This window comes from Marmota flaviventris, chromosome 18 (assembly GCF_047511675.1).
Source record: "Marmota flaviventris isolate mMarFla1 chromosome 18, mMarFla1.hap1, whole genome shotgun sequence".
Taxonomy (NCBI): Eukaryota; Metazoa; Chordata; class Mammalia; order Rodentia; family Sciuridae; genus Marmota; species Marmota flaviventris.
The window spans coordinates 17,894,023-17,914,365 of record NC_092515.1 but is presented as its reverse complement, the minus strand read 5'-3'; the positions used below and the strand labels follow the sequence as shown (position 1 = coordinate 17,914,365).

Sequence of the window (20,343 nt, the reverse complement as noted above, 5' to 3'; positions counted from 1 at the left end):
TTTCTTTGAAAGAAAACCTTGTAGGCCAGGCGTGGTGGTGCATGGCTGGCTGTGATCTCAGTGGTTCCAGAGGCTGAGGCAGGAAGGATGGCAAGTTCAAAGCCAGGCTCAGTTCACTCTTTTCATCCATCTTTGGGTGGTGGAAACTCATGAATTTGTGCCTAAACTGTGGAATGTGACCTCCCTAAATGTGTGTGAGGGATGACAGGCCAGAGATCTATGGTGCTTTATATGACTAAATTGGGAGGCATTGGCAATTTTCCTCATCCATACAGATAGAAGAGGTGGACTTACAATTGTTACATAAAACTGATTTCAAATTAGGATAGCATACTAGGAGGAAGACTAGGGCTGACCACGTTACCCTTCTCTGAACCTTTCTGGACACTTCTCTCATGAGCCCTCATAAAATGGTAATTCTTTTCCAAGACCACAAATCTTGCCCGTTTTATGATGGTGGACAAGCCCGGCTTGTTCTGAAACAATACACTTTCCTCTGCTTTCACACACATGTTCTCTGGGGAGAGGACTTTGGTGGGTTTGTGGTGAAGTAGGTACTTGTTCAAGTGGCTCTCATCATGCCTTATGGCCTCGATGTGATTGGCTTAATCCATCATTGTGGCCTGGTAACAGGCTTTGGTGAGCCTATAAACCTCTGGCACAGAGCCCCCCAGAAAGGCCCCTGTGTAATACAAGTCCCCTTCATCCTCTAGAATACAGGCTTGTGACTGGGGGTTGTGTTCATAGTCAAAAAACTGCCTCTGGATGGGGAAGTAGCTAGGATGAAGAGGGCCAAACAAGGAGGAGAGCATCTCCACACCCACAAGGTCCCTGAATTTCATGTCCACATCTGCACAGACAAGATAATCCACCTCCCTGTGGAAGCGCTCCTGAGAATAATTACTGATCATTTCCATTCAGTGCATGAAGAAGTCCTGCCAGTGGGCATAGCTGTGGACTTTGAGGATGACCATCTGCCTTTCTTCTTGGAGCAGGATTTGAGGAACATTGTTGGATTGACCAGTGAAGACATAGTAGCTCACCCTGTGCCCCACCATGAAGTGTATCTCTGCAGTCTGCAGGAACACCTTCAAATAGTCTCTCTCTCTCTCTCTCTCTCTCATTCTCTCTCTCTCTCTATTTTATTGCAAACACAGTTAACCCAATGGTAGCATTCTGGTGTTGGAATTGCTCATTCAGTATGTCATTGTTGAAAGTTCCCTCCCACACAATGGGGGCAAACCAAGAAGTCAAAACATGGACATCTGTCCTAGAGGGTCTTAGCACATTTGGCTGTGGAGATACCACTCTTGGTAATTTTATGACTCGTGGATCATGACATTCTCTAACAACCATGCTTACCTCAGTTTGCATGCTTTTAAGGTTCTGGCTCTTTGGGTTCAAGTAACCATAACCAAAGAAGTCCAAGGCAAGAGCTATTAGGAGAAGAAACACCAGATGCACTAAGCAGCACAGCCAGTGTAGTATCCTCTGCAGCTTGGCCATGACCCCACTTCTGACTGTTGCAGCCTGGATTTCTCAGATGCTGTTAGCCACCTGCTTCTTCTTGACCATCTGCTCACAGCTGCATCTTGGGTGAGATGAGGCAGAATATGTGGATCACAAGACACCCATGCCCCCCTGAGACTACCATAGTGCAAGGGGCACCTGACAGCAGTCTGGCCAGTGTCTCCCAGTAGGGCTGTCAGAACACTGGTAGATTCAGGTCTGGTTTGAGGTCATTTCCAAAAACCAGGCTGAGGACTCAGTTCACCTGCAAATAGAACTTCTGGGCCAAAATGTAGGAGAGAAGCCAGGGCTCCTGAAACAGGATGAGAGGCTGCTGAGCAGATGAAAGGCAGATTGTGATAAAAGCAGAAAAGGGCCTCATCAACTAGTCAGAGGGCACGTGCTCTGGCCTGTCCTTGAAACTAGCTTTGAAATGTTTCCATTAGCACTAAGATTTTTGGAAATCCTATAAGGTCAAGGGCAGACTGTCTTCAGTTTACATCCAGGCTGACATAGTCCATCATGTAAGAAGCCTGATCTGGGAGCCATGGTAGAAGAGACCATGGCTTTAGATCTAGGATTACTTTTCTTTATTCCCCTATTGGTTATACAAAATTTCACTGGGAATTTACTTACTAGGACTTGCATTGTGCTTAGAATTATGTGGATAAACTTACTCTGCTCTGCAAATACACGCATGCCCTTAAGTCCTAAGCAAGAGATACTGAACAATTACTGTGTTCCTAAATAACTTGGGCTTTACTACCCTGGGATAATGGGGCGTGGCTCCAGGAGTAGGTGATACCCAGTGGGGTTGAGTTACACTCACCTGTTCCTTTGTAATCCTATCCTTTTCCCCTTTTGGGGATACAATGTTCCCTGGAACCTCCCCTTGTATGTCCCTCCACCATGCGGCCTGCGCATTGGTTTCATTAATGAAGTTCTTGGCATAAAAGTTAGCTAGCAGAGATCGAAATAAAACACACAGACTCAGTTACCTTTTTCTATGACCAGGTCCGAGACGGCTCCCCTCTCTGGCTCCAACCTCGAACCACCCGTAGGGCAGCAAGGATTACTCAGGGCTAGCAGGAGAGAGAGAGAGCGAGCACGCCAGGGAGTAGACTTTTATTGGGGAACAAGAAATTCAGGGGAGAATTCCATCCAATGAAGGTTGATGGGGGGACCGCACTCCAAGGTCAGGGTCAGTGATTGGGCCCCCGGGGTCAGTGGTCAGTCACACCCCCACACGGACGGGTTCTCTCATCAGGAGAGGGCGGGGAAAGTTCCGACACAGCCAGAACGCCTCAGACCCAAACTGGGAGTCGCCCAGTCACGCGTGAGAATGGCTCTCCACATGTCCCCTATATAAGAATAAAGAATTCCAGTGGCTCTCTCTCTTTTTCCATGGATCCCTAAGGTCAGAGAGCCATCCCAGATTTTGAAAAGTTACTTCTGTGTGTTTGTGTGATTTCTTCGCCGTTTTCTTAAGTTATTGGAATAGTCAGATTTTGGGAACCCAGCATTAGGTCGCCAGCTAGGATAGAAGGCAACACTGTGCATTATCTTGTTGACTCCCCAGAACAAGATTGAGCATGTATGTTAAATAATCCTCATTACATAAATGGAGAAATAGGCTCAAGGAGTTAGGTGATTGGAGCATGACCATATAGAAGTTAGTAAGTGCCAAAGGCCAGTAGTAATCAGCCAGACCCCCAAAGTGGAATCTTGATACACAGTATTCTGATATGCTGCCTCACTTGTGTATCATTTAGGGTTCTTTTTTTCCCCCTAGGTCAGATTTTTTTGTCAATCTACGCCTTAGGTTTCCATGTCAGCTGATCCTCAGTCAGAGCCCTCAAGATAGGGAAGGAAATCTATGTCTTCATTAATTTCAGACTTACCATATTGTCCACAAACATATATCCTCCTTCCATAGATCTAGGCACTTCCAGGCACATACCTCCTGGAAGATGAAACTTTGACTTAGATCTTGTCCCACTGTATGACCAAAAACATGTAAAAAACATGTAACCTGTTCCCAGATATAATCTTATGGCTCCTATGTGTGTTCCCGCCATTGCTGTCTGTCATGAAAAAGGAGTCCCACAGTAGATAGAGAGCACCTGTCTCTTGCACACATGCAGCTGCTTTGTCAAATCTTGTTTCTGCCTCCTGCAGAGGAAGGCAGCTGGAGACATGTTTTGTTTTGTTTTTTTTTCCTGGAATTCTGAAAACTCATTAAGGAAGTTTTGAGCATGTCATGACCTTTCCCGACATGCTCAAATCAATATATTTTGATATGAATGAATATGTTTTGATAAGTGTGCTCTAAAGCACTGTCATTTTTACCTTTGTGGTCAGGGTTGTGACATTTTCATAACCAGTTGTGGATATGAATATTATCATGATCACCCCTGATCAACATGCTAATGTAGTAGCAAAATACCACGATAACTGCTATGGTTTGGATATGTTTGGACTGCCCCTCAAGCGTCCATTTTGATTTGTGGCTTGATTTCTCAAGTGGCTCTGTTGGAAGGTGGGGCCTAGTGGGAGGTCCTTAAGTCATTGGGGGTGTGCTCCTGGAAGTTTTCTTGCAACACCTTGAGTTCTAGTGAAAGGATTGACATAAAAGAACCAAACCTTCCCAGATATAATCTTATGGCTCCTATGTGTGTTCCTGCCATTGCTGTCTGTCATGAAGTGATATAGCTAAGGGATGGCCCTCACCACAGAGCTGAGGTTATTTATGCCATTTGGACTTTGAATCTCCCAAACTGTGAATTAAAAATCCTCTTTACTTCATAAGTATCCTGCATCAGATACTTTGTAATGGTGATGAAAAGATGATTAATACAGCAATCTATCATATTGCAAATGCCAGTACACTGAAGAATTGCTTTGATGGGAAGATGATGTCAGAGAATAAAGAGCATACACTCAATATGATTGCGAATCTTCCTGTGTGTACCTGTGCTTCTGAGCCTCTGGTGCGTGTCTGGGGAGTCTACTCATCCCAAAGCAGTGGAGGGGAGAACTGATTGCCTTTCTCATTAAAAAAAGCAATGATCCCACAATCCCCTTCAAGGGCATGCCTGCAATAGTGTCATCCTGGGGACCAAGTCTTCCACACACACCTTGGAAGCTATTGGAGGATATTCAAGATCCAAACCAGGGCACTGGGCACAGATTCATTCTTTTTCATGTAGAGATCCAATTTCCCCAGCACCATTTGTTGAAAAGTTGTGTTTTTTTCTATTGAATGCTCTTTATGTTCTTTTTGAAAATTATACTTGGAGCTGGGCACAGTGGCACACACCTGTAATCCCAGGGGCTCGGGAGGCTGAGGCAGGAGGATCAAAAGTTCAGAGCCAGCCTCAGCAACTTAGTGAGGCCCTAAGAAACATGGAAAAACCCTGTCTCAAAATATAAAAAGGGCTGGGGATGTGGCTCAGTGGTTGGAGTGTGCTGGGTTCCATCCCTGGTGTCCCCTCCCCACCAAAAAACATTTGTGGGATTGTTCCCAGGTTCTCAATTCTACCTCATCTGTCTATTTGTCTTTATATCAGTACCACACTCTTTCATAAGTTTGAAATTGGAATGTGTGAGACCTTCAACACTGTTTTTTTTCCAAACCTGTTTTGGCTATTAGGGATTCCTTGAGATTTCATATAAATTTTAGGGTATTTTTTCTATTTTGGCAAAAAATGTGGTTGAGATTTTGTTAGGGATGCATTGAATGGCTATATTTTCATTTATGTGTGTTTTCTTTAAGCAAGGTTTATACATTTCACTATATGAGTCCTTTGCATCATTTAAGTATTTTTTGTTGCTATGGTAAGTAGTTGTTTTCTTATATAACACAGTGAATTTTACATTGTTAGTATTTAGAAATGCAACTGATTTTAGGTTTTGATTTCATATCATGCAACTTTCTATTAGTTCATTTTAGTTATACATAATACTAGGGTGCATTTGGATATGATTATGCAAGCATGGAATATAATTTGCTCTAATCCAGTGTCCAGTCCTTCTCCTCTCTCTCCTCTCCTTTCTCCCACTGTTTCCTTACCTCTACTCTACTGATATTTATTCTATTTATTTATAGTTTTAAAAAAAATTAGTGCTATTGTGGTTTAGATGTGAGGTGTCCTCTAAAAGCTCATGTGAATGCACAGGAGATTAACTGTGGTAACTGAAGTGGTGGGGTGTGGCTGGAGGAGGTGGGAATTGGGGGCATGGCTTTGGGGGTATATATTTGTATCAGGCAAGTGGAGTCTCTCTCTGCTTCCTGATCACCATGATGTGAGCTGCTTCCCTCTGCCACACTCTTCCACCATCATGTCCTGTCTCACCTTGAGCGCTGAGGAATAGAGCCAGCCTTCTGTGGATTAAGACCTCTGAAAATCTCTTGAGCACTCAGATAAACTTTTCCTTCTGTGAAGTTGTTCTGGTTGGGTCTTTAAGTCACCATAGTGAAAAAGCTGACTGAAGCAAGTGCTTTGTGGAAAACCTGAAGGTGAGATTCGCTGTGGTATATTCATATATGGACATGGAAAAGTGAGGTCAGATTCATTCCAGACTTCTTTCCTTTTTCCATTCCTCCTCCTTCCCCTTAATCCCTTCTTCTAATCCACTGACCTCTTTCTTCTTTTCATGGAATACCCCCTCCACATTTTCTTTTTCCTTTCCCTCCACCCCTTATTTTGGTCCAATTTCCACAGATCAGAGAAAACCTTTGACCTTTAACTTTCTGTGTCTAGCCTATTTCACTTAGCATGATTGTCTCCAGTTTTATCCATTTACTGGCAAATGCCATAATTTCATTCTTCTTTATGGCTGAGTAATACTCCATTGTTTATATATGCCACATTTTCTTTATCCATTCATTTGTTGACAGGCACCTAGGCTAATTCCATAGCGTGGCTATTGTGAATTACATTGCTAAAACATTGATGCGCCTGTGTCATTGTAGTGTGCTGATTTTAAGTCCTTCGGGCGTATACCAAAGAGTGTGATAACTGGGTCAAATGGTGGTACCATTCCAAGTTTTCTGAGGACTCTCCATCCTGCTTTCCAGAGTGGTTACACTAATTTTCATGTGAATTTTCTGCATTTTTTAAATTTGTTTATTGCTTCTAACAGGATTTTTGTGTGTAGAATCATTCTTTGTCATATAAGATCACACCATCTATAAGTAGCAATAAATTTTTCTTTCCAAATTGGATGTTTTTTAAAACTTTTCTTTCCTAGTTGCTCTTGCTAGAATGTCCATAGTTGGCTGGAGGTGTTAGTGGCCATATTTACCCTATTCTTACAGTTTAGAGGAAGAGCTTTATAAAATAAACATATCTGAAGAAACAAATATATCTAATAATTGTAACCATATAATCAAATATAAAAGCCAGTTTTAGTGCATTTTTAGCTTGGAAGTCCACTTTTTAAATTTCTTACATAATATAAAGTCAAATGCATAAAAATAAATTAAAAATACACATTTCAGGGCATACAATATATAAAGATGTAACTATAAAAATAAAATGAAAGGGGGGAGCTATATAGTAGATATTTATATGCCCCTGGAGTTAACTTGTACTAAATTCAAACTAAATCATAAATTTAGGATGTTAAATTTAATTCCCATGTAAACCACAAGGAAATGAGACCACAATAAAAGCAGTTCATAAAAAAATCAATTAAACACACACACACACACAAAAGGCAGACATGGAGGAAAAGAAAGACAAAAGAGGTATAGGGCATACAGAAAACAAATAGAAAATGGAAGAGTTCTTCCTTATCAGTAATTAGTTGAAATTTAAATGAATTAAACCCTTCAGTTAAAACGCAGACTGGAAGAATGGATTTAATAATTTTTTAAAAAAAATCAAAATATAACTACACACTATCTAAAAGAGGCTCATTTAGATCCAAAGACACAGACTGAAAGTGAAAACATGGGAAAAGTTACCTGATAAATATAGTAACCGAATGGGAGCTGGGGTGGATATACTAATGTCACCTAAATAGACTTTAGGTCAAAAACTGTTATAAAAGCAAAGGAAAGAGATTGAATACTGAAGAAAAAAATCAGTTTATCAAGAAGATATAACAATTATAAAAAGATATTGTCTATTTCAGCCAACTCATGGGGTTTGTCTCAAGAATGCAAAGTTGGGGCTGGGATTGTAGCTCAGTGGTCGAGCACTTGCCTAGCCTGTGTGTGAAGCACTGGGTTCGATTCTCAGCACTATATATAAATAAATATATAAAGATCCCTAAAAAAAACCAAAGAATTCAAAGTTGGTTTAAATATTCAAAAATTAATATAATACATTGAATTATCACCCTGTGTTCTATAAATATTTATTATTATAAATAATAATTTATATCTGCCCACACCAGCCTGCACAGGACCCAGGCTCACAGTAGGCCCAGGACCATCCCTCCACAGGTAGGCACCACCAGAGCCCAGCCTCTGGCACAGGACTGCCTCTTCGGACCAGCAGACTACCACAGAAGCCCAGGCCCAGCCCAGATCCACCCACACTGACTGGTGCAGGACCAGGTCCAGAGTAGGTCCGAGTTTGCCCCCCCCACACACACCTGGGAGCCCAAGCCTAACCTACTTCCATCTTGGGACACTTCGGTCATTACCATAGCCTTCCCCACACAGTGGCCCCTAACTTTTTGACAACAGACAGGGCCTAGAAGCAGCTGCATCTCAGAGCAGGAATCCCAAAGAGAATGTGAGACCCACCCTTTCAGCCCCTTCTTTGTAAGACTTTGCTTCCATCTTGGGGCACCTCAGCTATTATCTTGAGTTACCTCGGCTATTGCTACCACCACCTTTAGATGCGGTACCATACATTGAGGGACACCAGCAGGGTCTGGAAACCCAACATCAAGATGAGGTACAATCTGCATGGGTACTACAAGAATATAGGGCAGAGACTGTAATATCTCAGATCCACACTGCAGGAAAGGAAGACACACAGACAACATGAAAACACAAGGGAGGAAAGTGCCCCAAGTAAACCAGGATACTATAATAACAGAACCCATGGACAGTGAAGTTGATAAACTGTCAGAAAAGGAGTTCAGAGGTTCATAATTAAAATGATCTGTGAATTAAAGAATGACTTAAATGAGCAAATACAGGCAGAAATTGATCACTCCACCAATGAGATAAAAAGAGCAAATACAGGTAGTAATCTTTTGCAAAAGATTACTTCAAGAGAGAGATAGAGACTCTAGAAAAAAAAAGTCAGAAATCCTTGAAATGAAGGATACAATAAATCAAATAAAAAAACTCAATAGAAATCATCACCAACACACTAGATCACTTGGAAGAAAGAACATCAGATAATGAAGACAAAGTATACAATCTGGAAAATAAAGTTGATCACACAGTGAAGATAGTAAGAAACCATGAACAGAACATCCAAGAAATATGGGACAGCATCGAAAGACCAAATCTAAGAGTTACTGGGATAGAGGAAGGCATAGAGTTTCAAACCAAAGGAATGCACAATCTCTTCAATGAGATAATGTCAGAAAATTTCCAAAACATGAAGAATGAATTGGAAAATCAAATACAAGAGGCTTACAGGACCAAATGTACAAAATTATAACAGATCGACACCAAGGCACATTATAATGAAAATGTCTGGCATACAGAATAAGGATAGAATCTTAAAAGCCACAAAAGAGAGGAAGCAGATCACATATAAGGGGAGACCAATTTGTATCACAGCAGATTTTTCAATCCAGACTCTCAAATCCAGGAGATACTGGAACAAAATATACCAAGCTCTGAAAGAAAATGGATGCCAACCAAGGATCTTATATCTAGCAAAATTAAGCTTTAGATTTGATGATGAAATAAAAACCTTCCATGATAAACAAAAGTTAAAAGAATTTACAACTAGAAAGTCTGCACTACAGAACATCCTCTGCAAAATATTCCATGAAGAGGAATAAAAAACAATGATGAAAATCAGCAGAGGGAGGGATTACACTAAAGGAAAATCTAATCAGTGGAGAAACCAATTCACATTAAATACCAAAAATAAACAAAAATGACTGGGAATACAAATCATGTCTCAATAATAACCCTGAATGTTAATGGCCTAAACTCACCAATCAAAAGACATAGACTAAGCAGATTGGATAAAAAAAAGACCCAACAATCTGTTGCCTCCAAGAGACTCATCTCATAGGAAAAGACATCCACAGACTGAAGGTGAAGGGTCGGGAAAAATCATACCACTCACACGGACTGTGGAAGCAAGCAGGAGTTTCCATTCTCATATCAAATAAAGTAGACTTCAAACTAAAGTCAATCAAAAAGTATAAAGAAGGACACTACATACTGCTCCAAGGGAACCATACACCAACAAGACTTAACAATTATAAATATATATGCTCCAAACAATGGAGCGTCTACGTTCATCAAACAAACTCTTCTCAAGCTCAAGAGTCAAATAGGCCAAAATGCAATAATTTTGGATGACTTTTACACACCTCTTTCACCACTAGATAGATCTTCCAAACAAAAGCTGAACAAAGAAACTATAGAACTAATAGTTCTGCTCCAGCTGTTATTGTTCTTGTTCTCTTCCCTACCTTAGCACAGGCAAGATACAGGATCCCTGGCTACTGGGCAGAGTTGGGAAGCAACACCAACCTCTCATTTCTATTCCCTCCCTTCCCTATAAACATGTCCTCTTTCTGGGATGTGGGTTGCTCCCACCTCTGACTTTTGCCAGGATCTGCCTCCAGTGATCCAAGTAGCTAGGGCTGGAGGACTTACAGGCCCTGGTTACTGAAGCCCATGCCCCCGGGCCAGGTGATGAGCACCCCTTTGGTCCTTCATGAGCAATTATGGTGGTAGGGGCAAGGGGTTGGGAGATAGGGGGTGGAGCCGCACTTGGTGCCAAATGGCTGCAGACAAGTGAGCTAAAGCTCAAAGTTTGAGAGTCTAACTGGGCTTGGCCATTGGACCTCGCCCACCCTTTGTCCTCTTTTTGTGTCCCCTTTGTTTTTCATGTGTTCCAATGGTATCTCCCCTGCATCAGCTTGAACAGTGTAAGCTTTTCTTTGAAGGCGCTGGCAGCCAAAACACTTCTCTGAGTTTCCCACCCCACCCCAAGGATCTCACAGTCAACAGGCGACTTTTCATAGGCAACTTCATCAGCAAGCTTCATATCTGCCACTCCTGCTACCTGGCCACTGTCCACCAGTGATCCTCTGTCTGGCTGGGGTCACCTGGTAGCTGATGGCTGCCTTGTCCTGGGCCCTGTTTTGTGGGAAGCCCCTGTGAACTACATGAGGGGTCTTTACTCGGTACTGAGCCATGGAGACTTAGATTTTTTTCCTGGGGGACTATCCCAGCTTTCCCGTGGTATCAGACCACCCAAGGCATTAGATCTCTGTCTTTGCTCTACTTGGAAGAGAGCTCTCCTAGCTCCAGAGTTGGGCATAACCCATTGGGAACTAGACAACCCACTTCCTACCTTATTTGGCAAAGAACATTCCATGGAAATCCGTTGGTGTCCCCCCCCCTCCATAATTAAAGCAGGCGTAGACTCCATCTCTCTTTCCACTGTGGAAGCTGGATCCCTAAGATCAAAGAGCCGTTCTGCCCCTGCTTTTCAAAATTACTTCCCATGTACTGTGGGGTTTTCACCATTTTCTCTTTGTTACCTTTTATTTCGCAGCCAGCCCACTCCACAAAGAGGGACCCAATTCCATCACCTGCATAGGACGTGGGCAAGACTATTGGAAGGCTCTTCCACTGTATGCTCAGTCTTTACCACCTGGGCTTTACCTCACTGCTGTTGGTATCTGATTCAGCAGCTCGGTACTCCTCTCGGGCAGCCTCTCCTGCATCAAGACAGGACTCTCTGAGGAAACCATTGCCAACTGCTGGTGACTCCAATACTCAGTCACTCAAAACAATCAAAATCTGTCACTCAACTTGCTAATTGGCTCTTCTCCACTGTCACTTGAGCAGGCAGTCGTTCCTGGAGATTGGTATGAGCTCCTTCATCAAGGGCCAGGCCTTCATCAGCTCATGCCAGTCTGCTGGAGGATTCCTGGTTCTTTGGAAGTGAGCCCGACACTTTCTGGTCCATTTGTAATGGGCCCTCTGCTGCTAGAAAGTTCAACAAAAGAACAGCTTGATATGGGCCTTTGATCCAGTTCTCTAGCCTCACAAAGACAGAGAAGACACAGGGAGGAAAGGTTTCTGATACCCTGTCAAACAAGAATTCACCATGTCTGGCCACTGTGGCTGTATGAACACTATTCCATGGCCACTGACACTGTCATTGTTATGGGGTCAAGGTGAGCTGCCCAACCACCTAAGGCTCTTCGTATTGAGAAACTGATGTGACTCCATTTTTGAAAATAAATAACAGCAGCTTCTACCTCAAGGCCTGTCCTAAGGAAGGGGACATGACCCTTGTCCTTGGAAAAATCCTCAGAGCACTCCTAGGCACATACCCATCCTGCTGAGTTGTTTGTCTGCAAATAACAGGAGAGATCTGTGGCACCAGGTGTCCCTGACTCAGTTAGGCTAGGTGACCCATAGCAACCCCCCTAGCAACCACCAATCAGCATGAGACAGGGAAAATACCTGGGATACCAGATGACCCCCCAGTAGTTTATGGTGGTTGATAACAAGTTGGGAAACCATGTAGTTCAGCATGTACACCCCTCATGGCCTAAACCAATCAGTTCAAAGGAATCCCCCTCTTTTACTAAGCAATCACCCCTACCCAACTTGTTCCCGCCAGTGAATGTGCAATCAATGTTAAGAGTTGTTGTTTGATTTTCCCATGGTATGGAATGATTTGCTGTGTGATGTTGTGACGCATAGAGTACCCCCCAAAAACCTATAAAATCTCACTGAACAAAGGACTGGGATTCACTCCCTGGAACCACTGGGTCGGGAACGGTTGTGAGTCCAGGCTCGAGCTTGCAATAAAGACTTTTGTGTGATTCCAATGGATTTGGCTCCTGGAGGTCTATTGGGGTCCCACGAATCTGGCATTACAGTATGTAGCCTCTTTCTCTCTGCCTGCTACAGTGACTGCAGTCAGCCTTTCCCTTGGCCAGTTCTACCGTGCAGATTTCAGACACCACCATAACCTCAGTCACTCACTTGGCTGTCCTTCCAGGCCCTTCCAGGCTCCCAATCTGGTTTGCCCCGCTACCAATCACACATCACATATTGACTAGGAAACGAGATACCTAAATTCTAAATTCTATTTTTTTCCCTGTCCCTGCCATTTCTCTCTCTTAAATTCCATAAGAGTTTAGGAACTCCCACTTATAAATGGGAATGGAGGCAATTTGCATTCAAGTTCCTTAGCTGCAGATTTCTTAATCCCTCATCATTTTCCTAAAGCCCACCTCCTGCCAAATGCGTCAGCGACCTCTATGCATGTGGGTTTTTCCCTCTTTTCCTTATAGACTTCTCCTCTAGTCAGTGACATAGTTACTCCTGTCTTCACCAACTACTCTATCACTGTGTTCGCAATCACTCCACCATTGCAGGCCACACATCTAAAGACTAAATCTCAAGCCTGCTTTGTGCTTGGGTATAAGCTATGTGGATACCAATCCTCTTTCACAGACTTTCATCTTTGGGTCTCCCTCAGGTCCCAATATGGGGCTTCCTCCCATTTGACCAAGCCCAACCCAGTGTGGAGCAGATACCCACTGTCAAGGCCACAGTATCCATCAGCCAATTTGTCTCTAAGGTTGAAAGTACTGAACCTTCAATCTTACATATTATTTTTATAAAACATTTCTGACTCTACGCTACAGTCTTTCCTAGACCCTAGTCATAATGAGTTGAAAGACATCTCTTGCCACAATGGTAATTATAATCAGTGTGGACTACAAATGAATTAGTAAATAAATTGTAATTGAAAAGAATAGTTGTAGGAATATGGGAGCAGATAAGAAGGACTTAAAACTTAGGAGGAGACAAAACTTGACTTGTGCCTAAAGAAGCAAGTAAGTAGAGACAGGCTATTTCCAAAGTCAATGAAATAGCATGAAAAAAATCCAGGTAAGGAATTAAGCCAGTGGAAAAGGTAAGGTAGTCAAGTATGGGTGGAATCTGAAACCAAAGCTGGAGATGTGGCTACAACAAGGACATATGATTTTTCCATGATTCTGAACATATGGATGTTATGGGCCGATCACTCAGAAAACACACTCAAGTCCATTTTGTCCAAATTGGAGAGTCTTTGTTAAGCCAGCTGGAGACTGCTCCCTGCAGGACCCAAACTGTCTGTGCCAGGAACAGCGCTGGGTCCGAGTTCTATAGGGTTTATAAGGGGAAAAACCATATCCTTAAAAATGTAGGTGCAGGCAAGCCAGCAGGACACAGAAGCTAAAGTTAGCAGTCAGCCAGCCAATGCATATAACCACATCCTTGTTCCGAACACATCAAGTACAAAACCGACTTTTACAAAAAATAAGTTTATAACTAGGGTTATATCAAGGTTACTATGGTGGAACTTAAAAATGGAGTCACTCAGACTAAGTTCTTTTAAGTACTCTTTCTAACTTATAGCCAGGATAACTTAACATTACTTATCCTGTTATATTACCTTGTCTTATCTATTAATATCCTTCATTTTATAGGGGGCTTATGAGCTGAGCCATAATCTAAGCAGGGCTATAACATGGAGAGTCATGAAGGATTATATATTTGTCCATTTTGTGTTGCTATAATAAAATACAAAACTAAAAGTTGGGTACTTTATAAAGGAAAGAACTTCCATCGTTATGGAGATTCAAGAGCATGATGCAGGATCAGCTTGGCTTCAGTGAAGGCTTCTGGCAGATGGCATCACAATGGTGGGAGCACATGCAAGAAGAGATTGTGGTGAGATAGGAAGCAAAAGACTTGGGAGGGGTGGGGTGCATTCATTTTTAACAGCCCATTCTCTCAGGAAGGAACTCATTCCTGCCACACCCACCCACCACTTGGATATCCGAGATCTGCATTAATCCATTCATGAGGGTGAGGCCCCCAATGACCTTAATTACCTTCTACTAGGCACCACCGCTTAGAGCTTCCACTATCTCAACATTGCCACAATGGGGACCAAACTTCCAACACATGAGCCTCTCAGGAACATACTCAAACCATAGCATACCACAAACAAACAAGAAAAAAGAATGAAATATATATATGTATATATATATATATATTATATATATAATTTCTAATATATATTATTTCTAAGATATATATATCTTGGAATATATATTACATTAATTATATTATGTACTTTAGAAATACCTCTGTGTGTGCCTGAGAAGGCAGAGGAGTGCATAATATCACATATTTAATGCCTACCAGGACAAATTAAAGGGGCTTAAAGGACTCTTTGCAGCAACTCAAGCAAAGAAGTCAATGTGCTCCTGGTTTAGAGAAGCTGATGGTGGGGATGGTGAGGAAGCAACAGAAGAGAAGGTAAAGCAGATGTCTACAAAGAGGCCACAGTGACTTTAGCTACCGGGTTTGGATCAATGGACATGAGAAGTTTGGGACAAATATAATAAGTTTGATTTTTAAATGTGAAGATCCAGGTGATAATTAGAGGGCCATGAATTCATTTGTATATGAATTGAAGCTTTGGTTTCAGTTTCCACCCATACTTAGAAGTGAGGATGTGCTCAAGACAATTGTAAGTAGTAATTATAAAAAAGGCAAATCCCTGCTTAAGTGATATCTACATCTTAGTTGGAGGGAAGAACATCAACAAACAGAATAAAGAAGTAAATTATTTTGTAGGCTAGTTGATAACAACTGCTATAGAGAATAAAACGGTTTGTGGAGAATTGAATTTGCAGGTAGGGAGAAGCGTAGATTGGTGTCCTCGGAGAGTAGTTATTAAGATGAAATAGAGACAACAAATATGAGGGTTGAAGAGTGCAGACAGAGGACAGCGCACAGTCTAGGAGAGCCTTGCAGGATGTCATAAGAAAGTTGCCTTTTACTCAGAGATTGGAGTAATTAAAGGGCTTAGAGAAAAGGATAGCCTAATCTGATTTGATTTTTGGCAGCGTTGTTCTTTACCTGGGAGTGAGTGTGGAGGCAACAACAGTCAGGAGGTTAAAGCCATAGTCCAGATGGGAGATGATGATGGTGTGGACCAGCAATAGTGATGGAATGTGATTTGTGTCCCGTCTTTATTTTTTTTCCATCTGACACTTTCATTAGGTTCATGTTAGTATGCTTAAGTAGTAATTATAAAAAAATTATTAAAAAAATTCATCATAGAAGTGATCCAGTTTGGACTTTTCATTGTATGGAAATTTTGATTGCTGGTTTAATGTCTACTTATTATGATCTATTCATATTTTGTACATCTACTTGAGTCCATTTTGGAAGTGTTTCCAACAATATGCCCATTTTATTGAATATATATGCAATATAAGCTGTTTTAGGTGTTCATTTTTTTACACAGAAATATGTTCTTTTCCTATACATGCCAATAGAAAATAAAAGATATACAAAAGAATTTGAATATAGTAGGGAATTTATGGCATGGTTAAAAGATACTGAGAAAAGAACTAATCTGCTTACCGGGTTGCACATGATTGCTGAGTAGGAGCAAGAATGAAACTTTAAGAAGAAGAATAAACCAGTCTTGACCAAACAAGAGGTTACATAAAATTTTAAAAGTGGAAGAAATGGTAAGCATTTTATTTTTAAAGAAAAATGAAAGTTTATATTTCATACTTATGAATTTTAGATTTATTAACCAAATAAATTAAGCACCATCCAAGGACATGGGGAAATTCCGCATGACCTTTAGGTATTGTGTTTTGATCACACATTAGATTTCATTTACATCTTGTTTTGCTATATTTTTCCTATGCACACATAGGAAACTGGGAAAATACATTCATCCTACTTTATAGAAAGTATATGGTCAACTTGCAAATACTATTACCTCTGTACTCATTGTTCATAGCTACTCAACAACTTCTAAAAATAAAAGTAAAATTTAAAGACAGAAGGCTGAGACAGAAAGACCAGGGGACCTGGCTGATTACCACAGTTCTACTGGGCTGAATATCTTCATTGTCACCTCTAAATTTTCCTGCCACTGTATGGAAATTGCCATAAAGGAACTTCCATAAACTCAAGGAGAGCGTCTGAGAGATTTAACCTTGATAGTGCCTTCATTTCTGTAGGTTTATGCAAATAATGTGATGGACATTTTCCTTTATGAGTGAAGAAATAAAGTTTATTTTCACAATGTAGCTACATTTTTGATGTGCTCTTTATTTTCATACTCGGTAAGGAGAGATATGTATATGAAATCATCATGTGTCATATTAATGATATAATCAGTTAAGGAGTGATATGAGATATGGGGAAGATTCAAATGTGAAGTGATGAATCATGTTTGAATACTGTAGGGATGTTTGGTGCTGGCAGACATTATTTGGGAGACTCAAGCAGTGGAAGTAAATCAGCATAAAAGCCCTTCTCCATATTCTTTCTCCAAGAACCACCTGAATTCACCTGCAACATTTTGCCTACAGCAACAGGTTCCTATCTCAAGTGCCTGCAGCTCTTTGGAAAATACTAAAAATCCATTTAAATGCAATAATAAAAATGATTATAGTAATACCACTTAAAGAGGAAATTAAGTATATTAATAATATAAAAGAACTAAAGGAAACATTAATCATAAAATACAGTTACATAAAGAACTGATGTGGTGAAAGCAAAATGGAAACAGATGTAATGAGTCAGAGAACCAAAAGTGAACTAGAAAATATCTAAATACCTAGAAAATAAATGTGAGATAAATCATTTCAGTGTGCAGGGACATTAAATTCATATTTGGAGTATGCTTGATAGTGCAGAGGAAAAGCATTTCCATTGAACTGACTTGTGAACACAGCACATGGGCATCTATTTTATGTGAAACAACCTAACGTTAGAATATATGTAAATTCCTAGGCAGTGGCCAGTGACCCAGATGGAATAAGGGTATGTGGCTGAAATACGAAAGTAGATGTGAAGTGTGACTATTTTACATAACAGGTTAACATTCATCACAGAGCAGTCACTGTGGAACAGGCAATCATGGGGTGATGTCATATACATTTCTGTTTTACTGTAATCCTTTCCTCCACTCTTATTGTCAATGCATTTCCAAATTAGAGAAAGGCACTTTCTTGTCCCACACTTTGAAAATATGGTTTTACGGCAGGTCAACAAACCAGCGTTTGTTTGACAACAATGACTCTTGTGTTTACTGTAAGTACATGTCTAGTCTTCTTCCATTTCTACAAAGTCTATAAAATGCTTTTCCACATTTTGAGGAAAATGAAGTGGCCAAAAACTTTAGTAAAGTCTTCAATATCATAGGTAAGCAAATGACATCATGTGGGAGACCAACCTCGCATGTGACTGAGTTAACTTCCCTGCTGGGCGATGTGGCATCAGGCATCCTACAGCCCCATGGGTGGAGCTATGTTCACTTGTTCCTTTGTAATATAACCTCTTGCCCTGTTTAGGATAGAATGTTCCATGGAAGTGACTTGTGTGTGTCCCCTTCACTTACTGTGCCCTTGGATGTGGCCTACCCAGGTGTCAGTCAACCTGCTGACAGTGGACATCATGAAGATAGACTCAGCCCCCTGAAACCTGACCCCTTGCCTCATTTGAACAGCTTCTCCTCAATAAAAGGGGTCAGCGCATGCTCTCTCTCTTTCTGTGGACCCTTAAGGTCAGAGGAGCCGTCACAGTGACCCCAAAGAAAAAGGTATTTGTGTCTCTTGTGTGGTTATTTTGTGCAGCCCAGTCAGCCCAGTTTACCTGGAGTGACCCCTGAGCCTTTTAGTTGGGAATAGAAACCTGGCAACATCACTTGTAGTCATTCTGTGTTTTTGTTGTGCAGAACAATTAGCAAATAGAGCTCTTCATTTTATTTAGTAAGAAATTTATGAACTGGATGAATTTTTGCCAAAATTTACACCTTCTTTGCTTACTGAAGATACAGATAAATGATTAAAGTTTTGTTTTTGGATATTAACAATCTTTTATTTCAGTTTTATATGGTTCATTTATAATCTTCATAGAAATAAGTACATTTGAAACTCCATTTTTCAAATCAAAGTAACAAGAAGCACAGGAAATATTTTTATTAGTGTTTTCATGATCCCATACATCACACTATGATAGGTAAGATCTGATATAATCATCTTTGCACTGTAAGGGGTAAACATAGGTAGTATCAAAATGTCTCATTTTGTTCAACCACAAGTTATTTTTGTTACAATCTCTGGATCAGGAAATGTAACTTTACTCAGTTTCATAAACAAAGGAATGATAAAACACGTTTGTTCATGTGATTATGTCCAAGATAATTTAGCTATTCACTTTTGACAAACATCAATCTTTTTTTTTAAAGAGAGAGAGAGAGAGAATTTTTTTTAAAGAGAGAGAGAGAGAGAGAGAGAGAGAGAGAGAGAGAGAGAGAGAGAGAGAGAATTTTAATATTTATTTTTCAGTTTTTGGCGGACACAACATCATTGTTTGTATGTGGTGCTGAGGATCGAACCTTGGGCCGCACGCATGCCAAGCGAGCGCGCTACCGCTTGAGCCACATCCCCAGCCCAACATCAATCTTTTTAAATTTAGATTTAGAAGTATTTCTCTGATTCATCCTGGACTTGCAAAATCCCCATCTCCAACACCTCTTTCATGCTGTTGTCTGTCATGCCCAGTATGAAAATCTGTCCTTCCTATTGTGCACCATGCTGTTGAATTTACCTAAGTCAATTGTATGTATTCTTCCATCTGTCATTAAAATAATAGTTACATAGAATTTTCTTTTGGTGATTTCTGGGTTAGGATAGTACTGACACTGTAATCATTCTCATTTGGATGGAATTTTTTAGCTACAATACTGCTGTTGCTAGGAAGTAAAATCCTAATTATTCCACACTCAAATGCTTTTGTTGAAAGGATATTTAAGTCAATGTCATCCTATGGATCGACAACAAAAATCAATGTCATGTAGGCTTGGCTCGAGCGGAACTGCAAGTCAAAGTGATTTTTACGTTTTTCTGTACTAAGTTTTACAACTACACAAGAAGAATGCCATAAAGGCTAGATGCAGAAGTGTTATTATTGGAAAAGGCAGCCAAAAGAGTAAAAATATCCTAATATATACAGGACAGAAACATGTCTTAAGTCATTTCATATTTACATTCTCCTTTTAAAAGAGCTTACATTTATGCCTCTTAAGAATACACAGTAATATAGCCTACAGAATTTGTCTAATACAAAGTTAAATTGCTGTACCAGTGGAAATATTGTCCTCACACACAGGTGTAATCAGTTAGTCGTACTAATCACCACTCTAAATTAGTCCTATTAAGGTTTTATTAAAATAATAGCATTCCTGTAACAGAAAAGTAGATCCATAAAGAAAAAATCATTTCAAACACCTATTTTTCATAGGTTTGAGATAATAAACCATTTTAGTACACATTGTGGGTTTTTGTTGTTGGTGCTGTTGTTTATTTCTTCTGGTGTTGGCTGTCTGGAAAGCTGGGCATCGACTTCGGGTCACAGACGCCGAGAAATCTAGAACTCCTGGCGCGCCCAGACACCCCTCTCTTCTGGGCGATGACCACCGACCCCTCAAACCCACACAGCACCTCTGAGGCGGGTACAGTCACCACGGGTTAACCAAAATGAACGCTTGCGCCTGCGCCCCAGCACCTACAGGAACTCCCACAAACCTCCGGGGCACAGAGTGGGCGGGTGGC

General features: G+C 40.9%; 1 protein-coding gene across 1 annotated transcript; it reads right to left on the bottom strand.

Annotated features, from left to right (window-relative positions):
* Positions 1–320: 320 nt before the first annotated feature.
* On the bottom strand, positions 321–2,208 carry Abo (ABO, alpha 1-3-N-acetylgalactosaminyltransferase and alpha 1-3-galactosyltransferase). Its single transcript, XM_027941208.2, is given in 3 exon segments — positions 321–1,111; positions 1,143–1,436; positions 2,187–2,208. Coding segments are annotated over 3 exon segments (1,107 nt in total).
* Between the last annotated feature and the right edge of the window lie 18,135 nt (positions 2,209–20,343).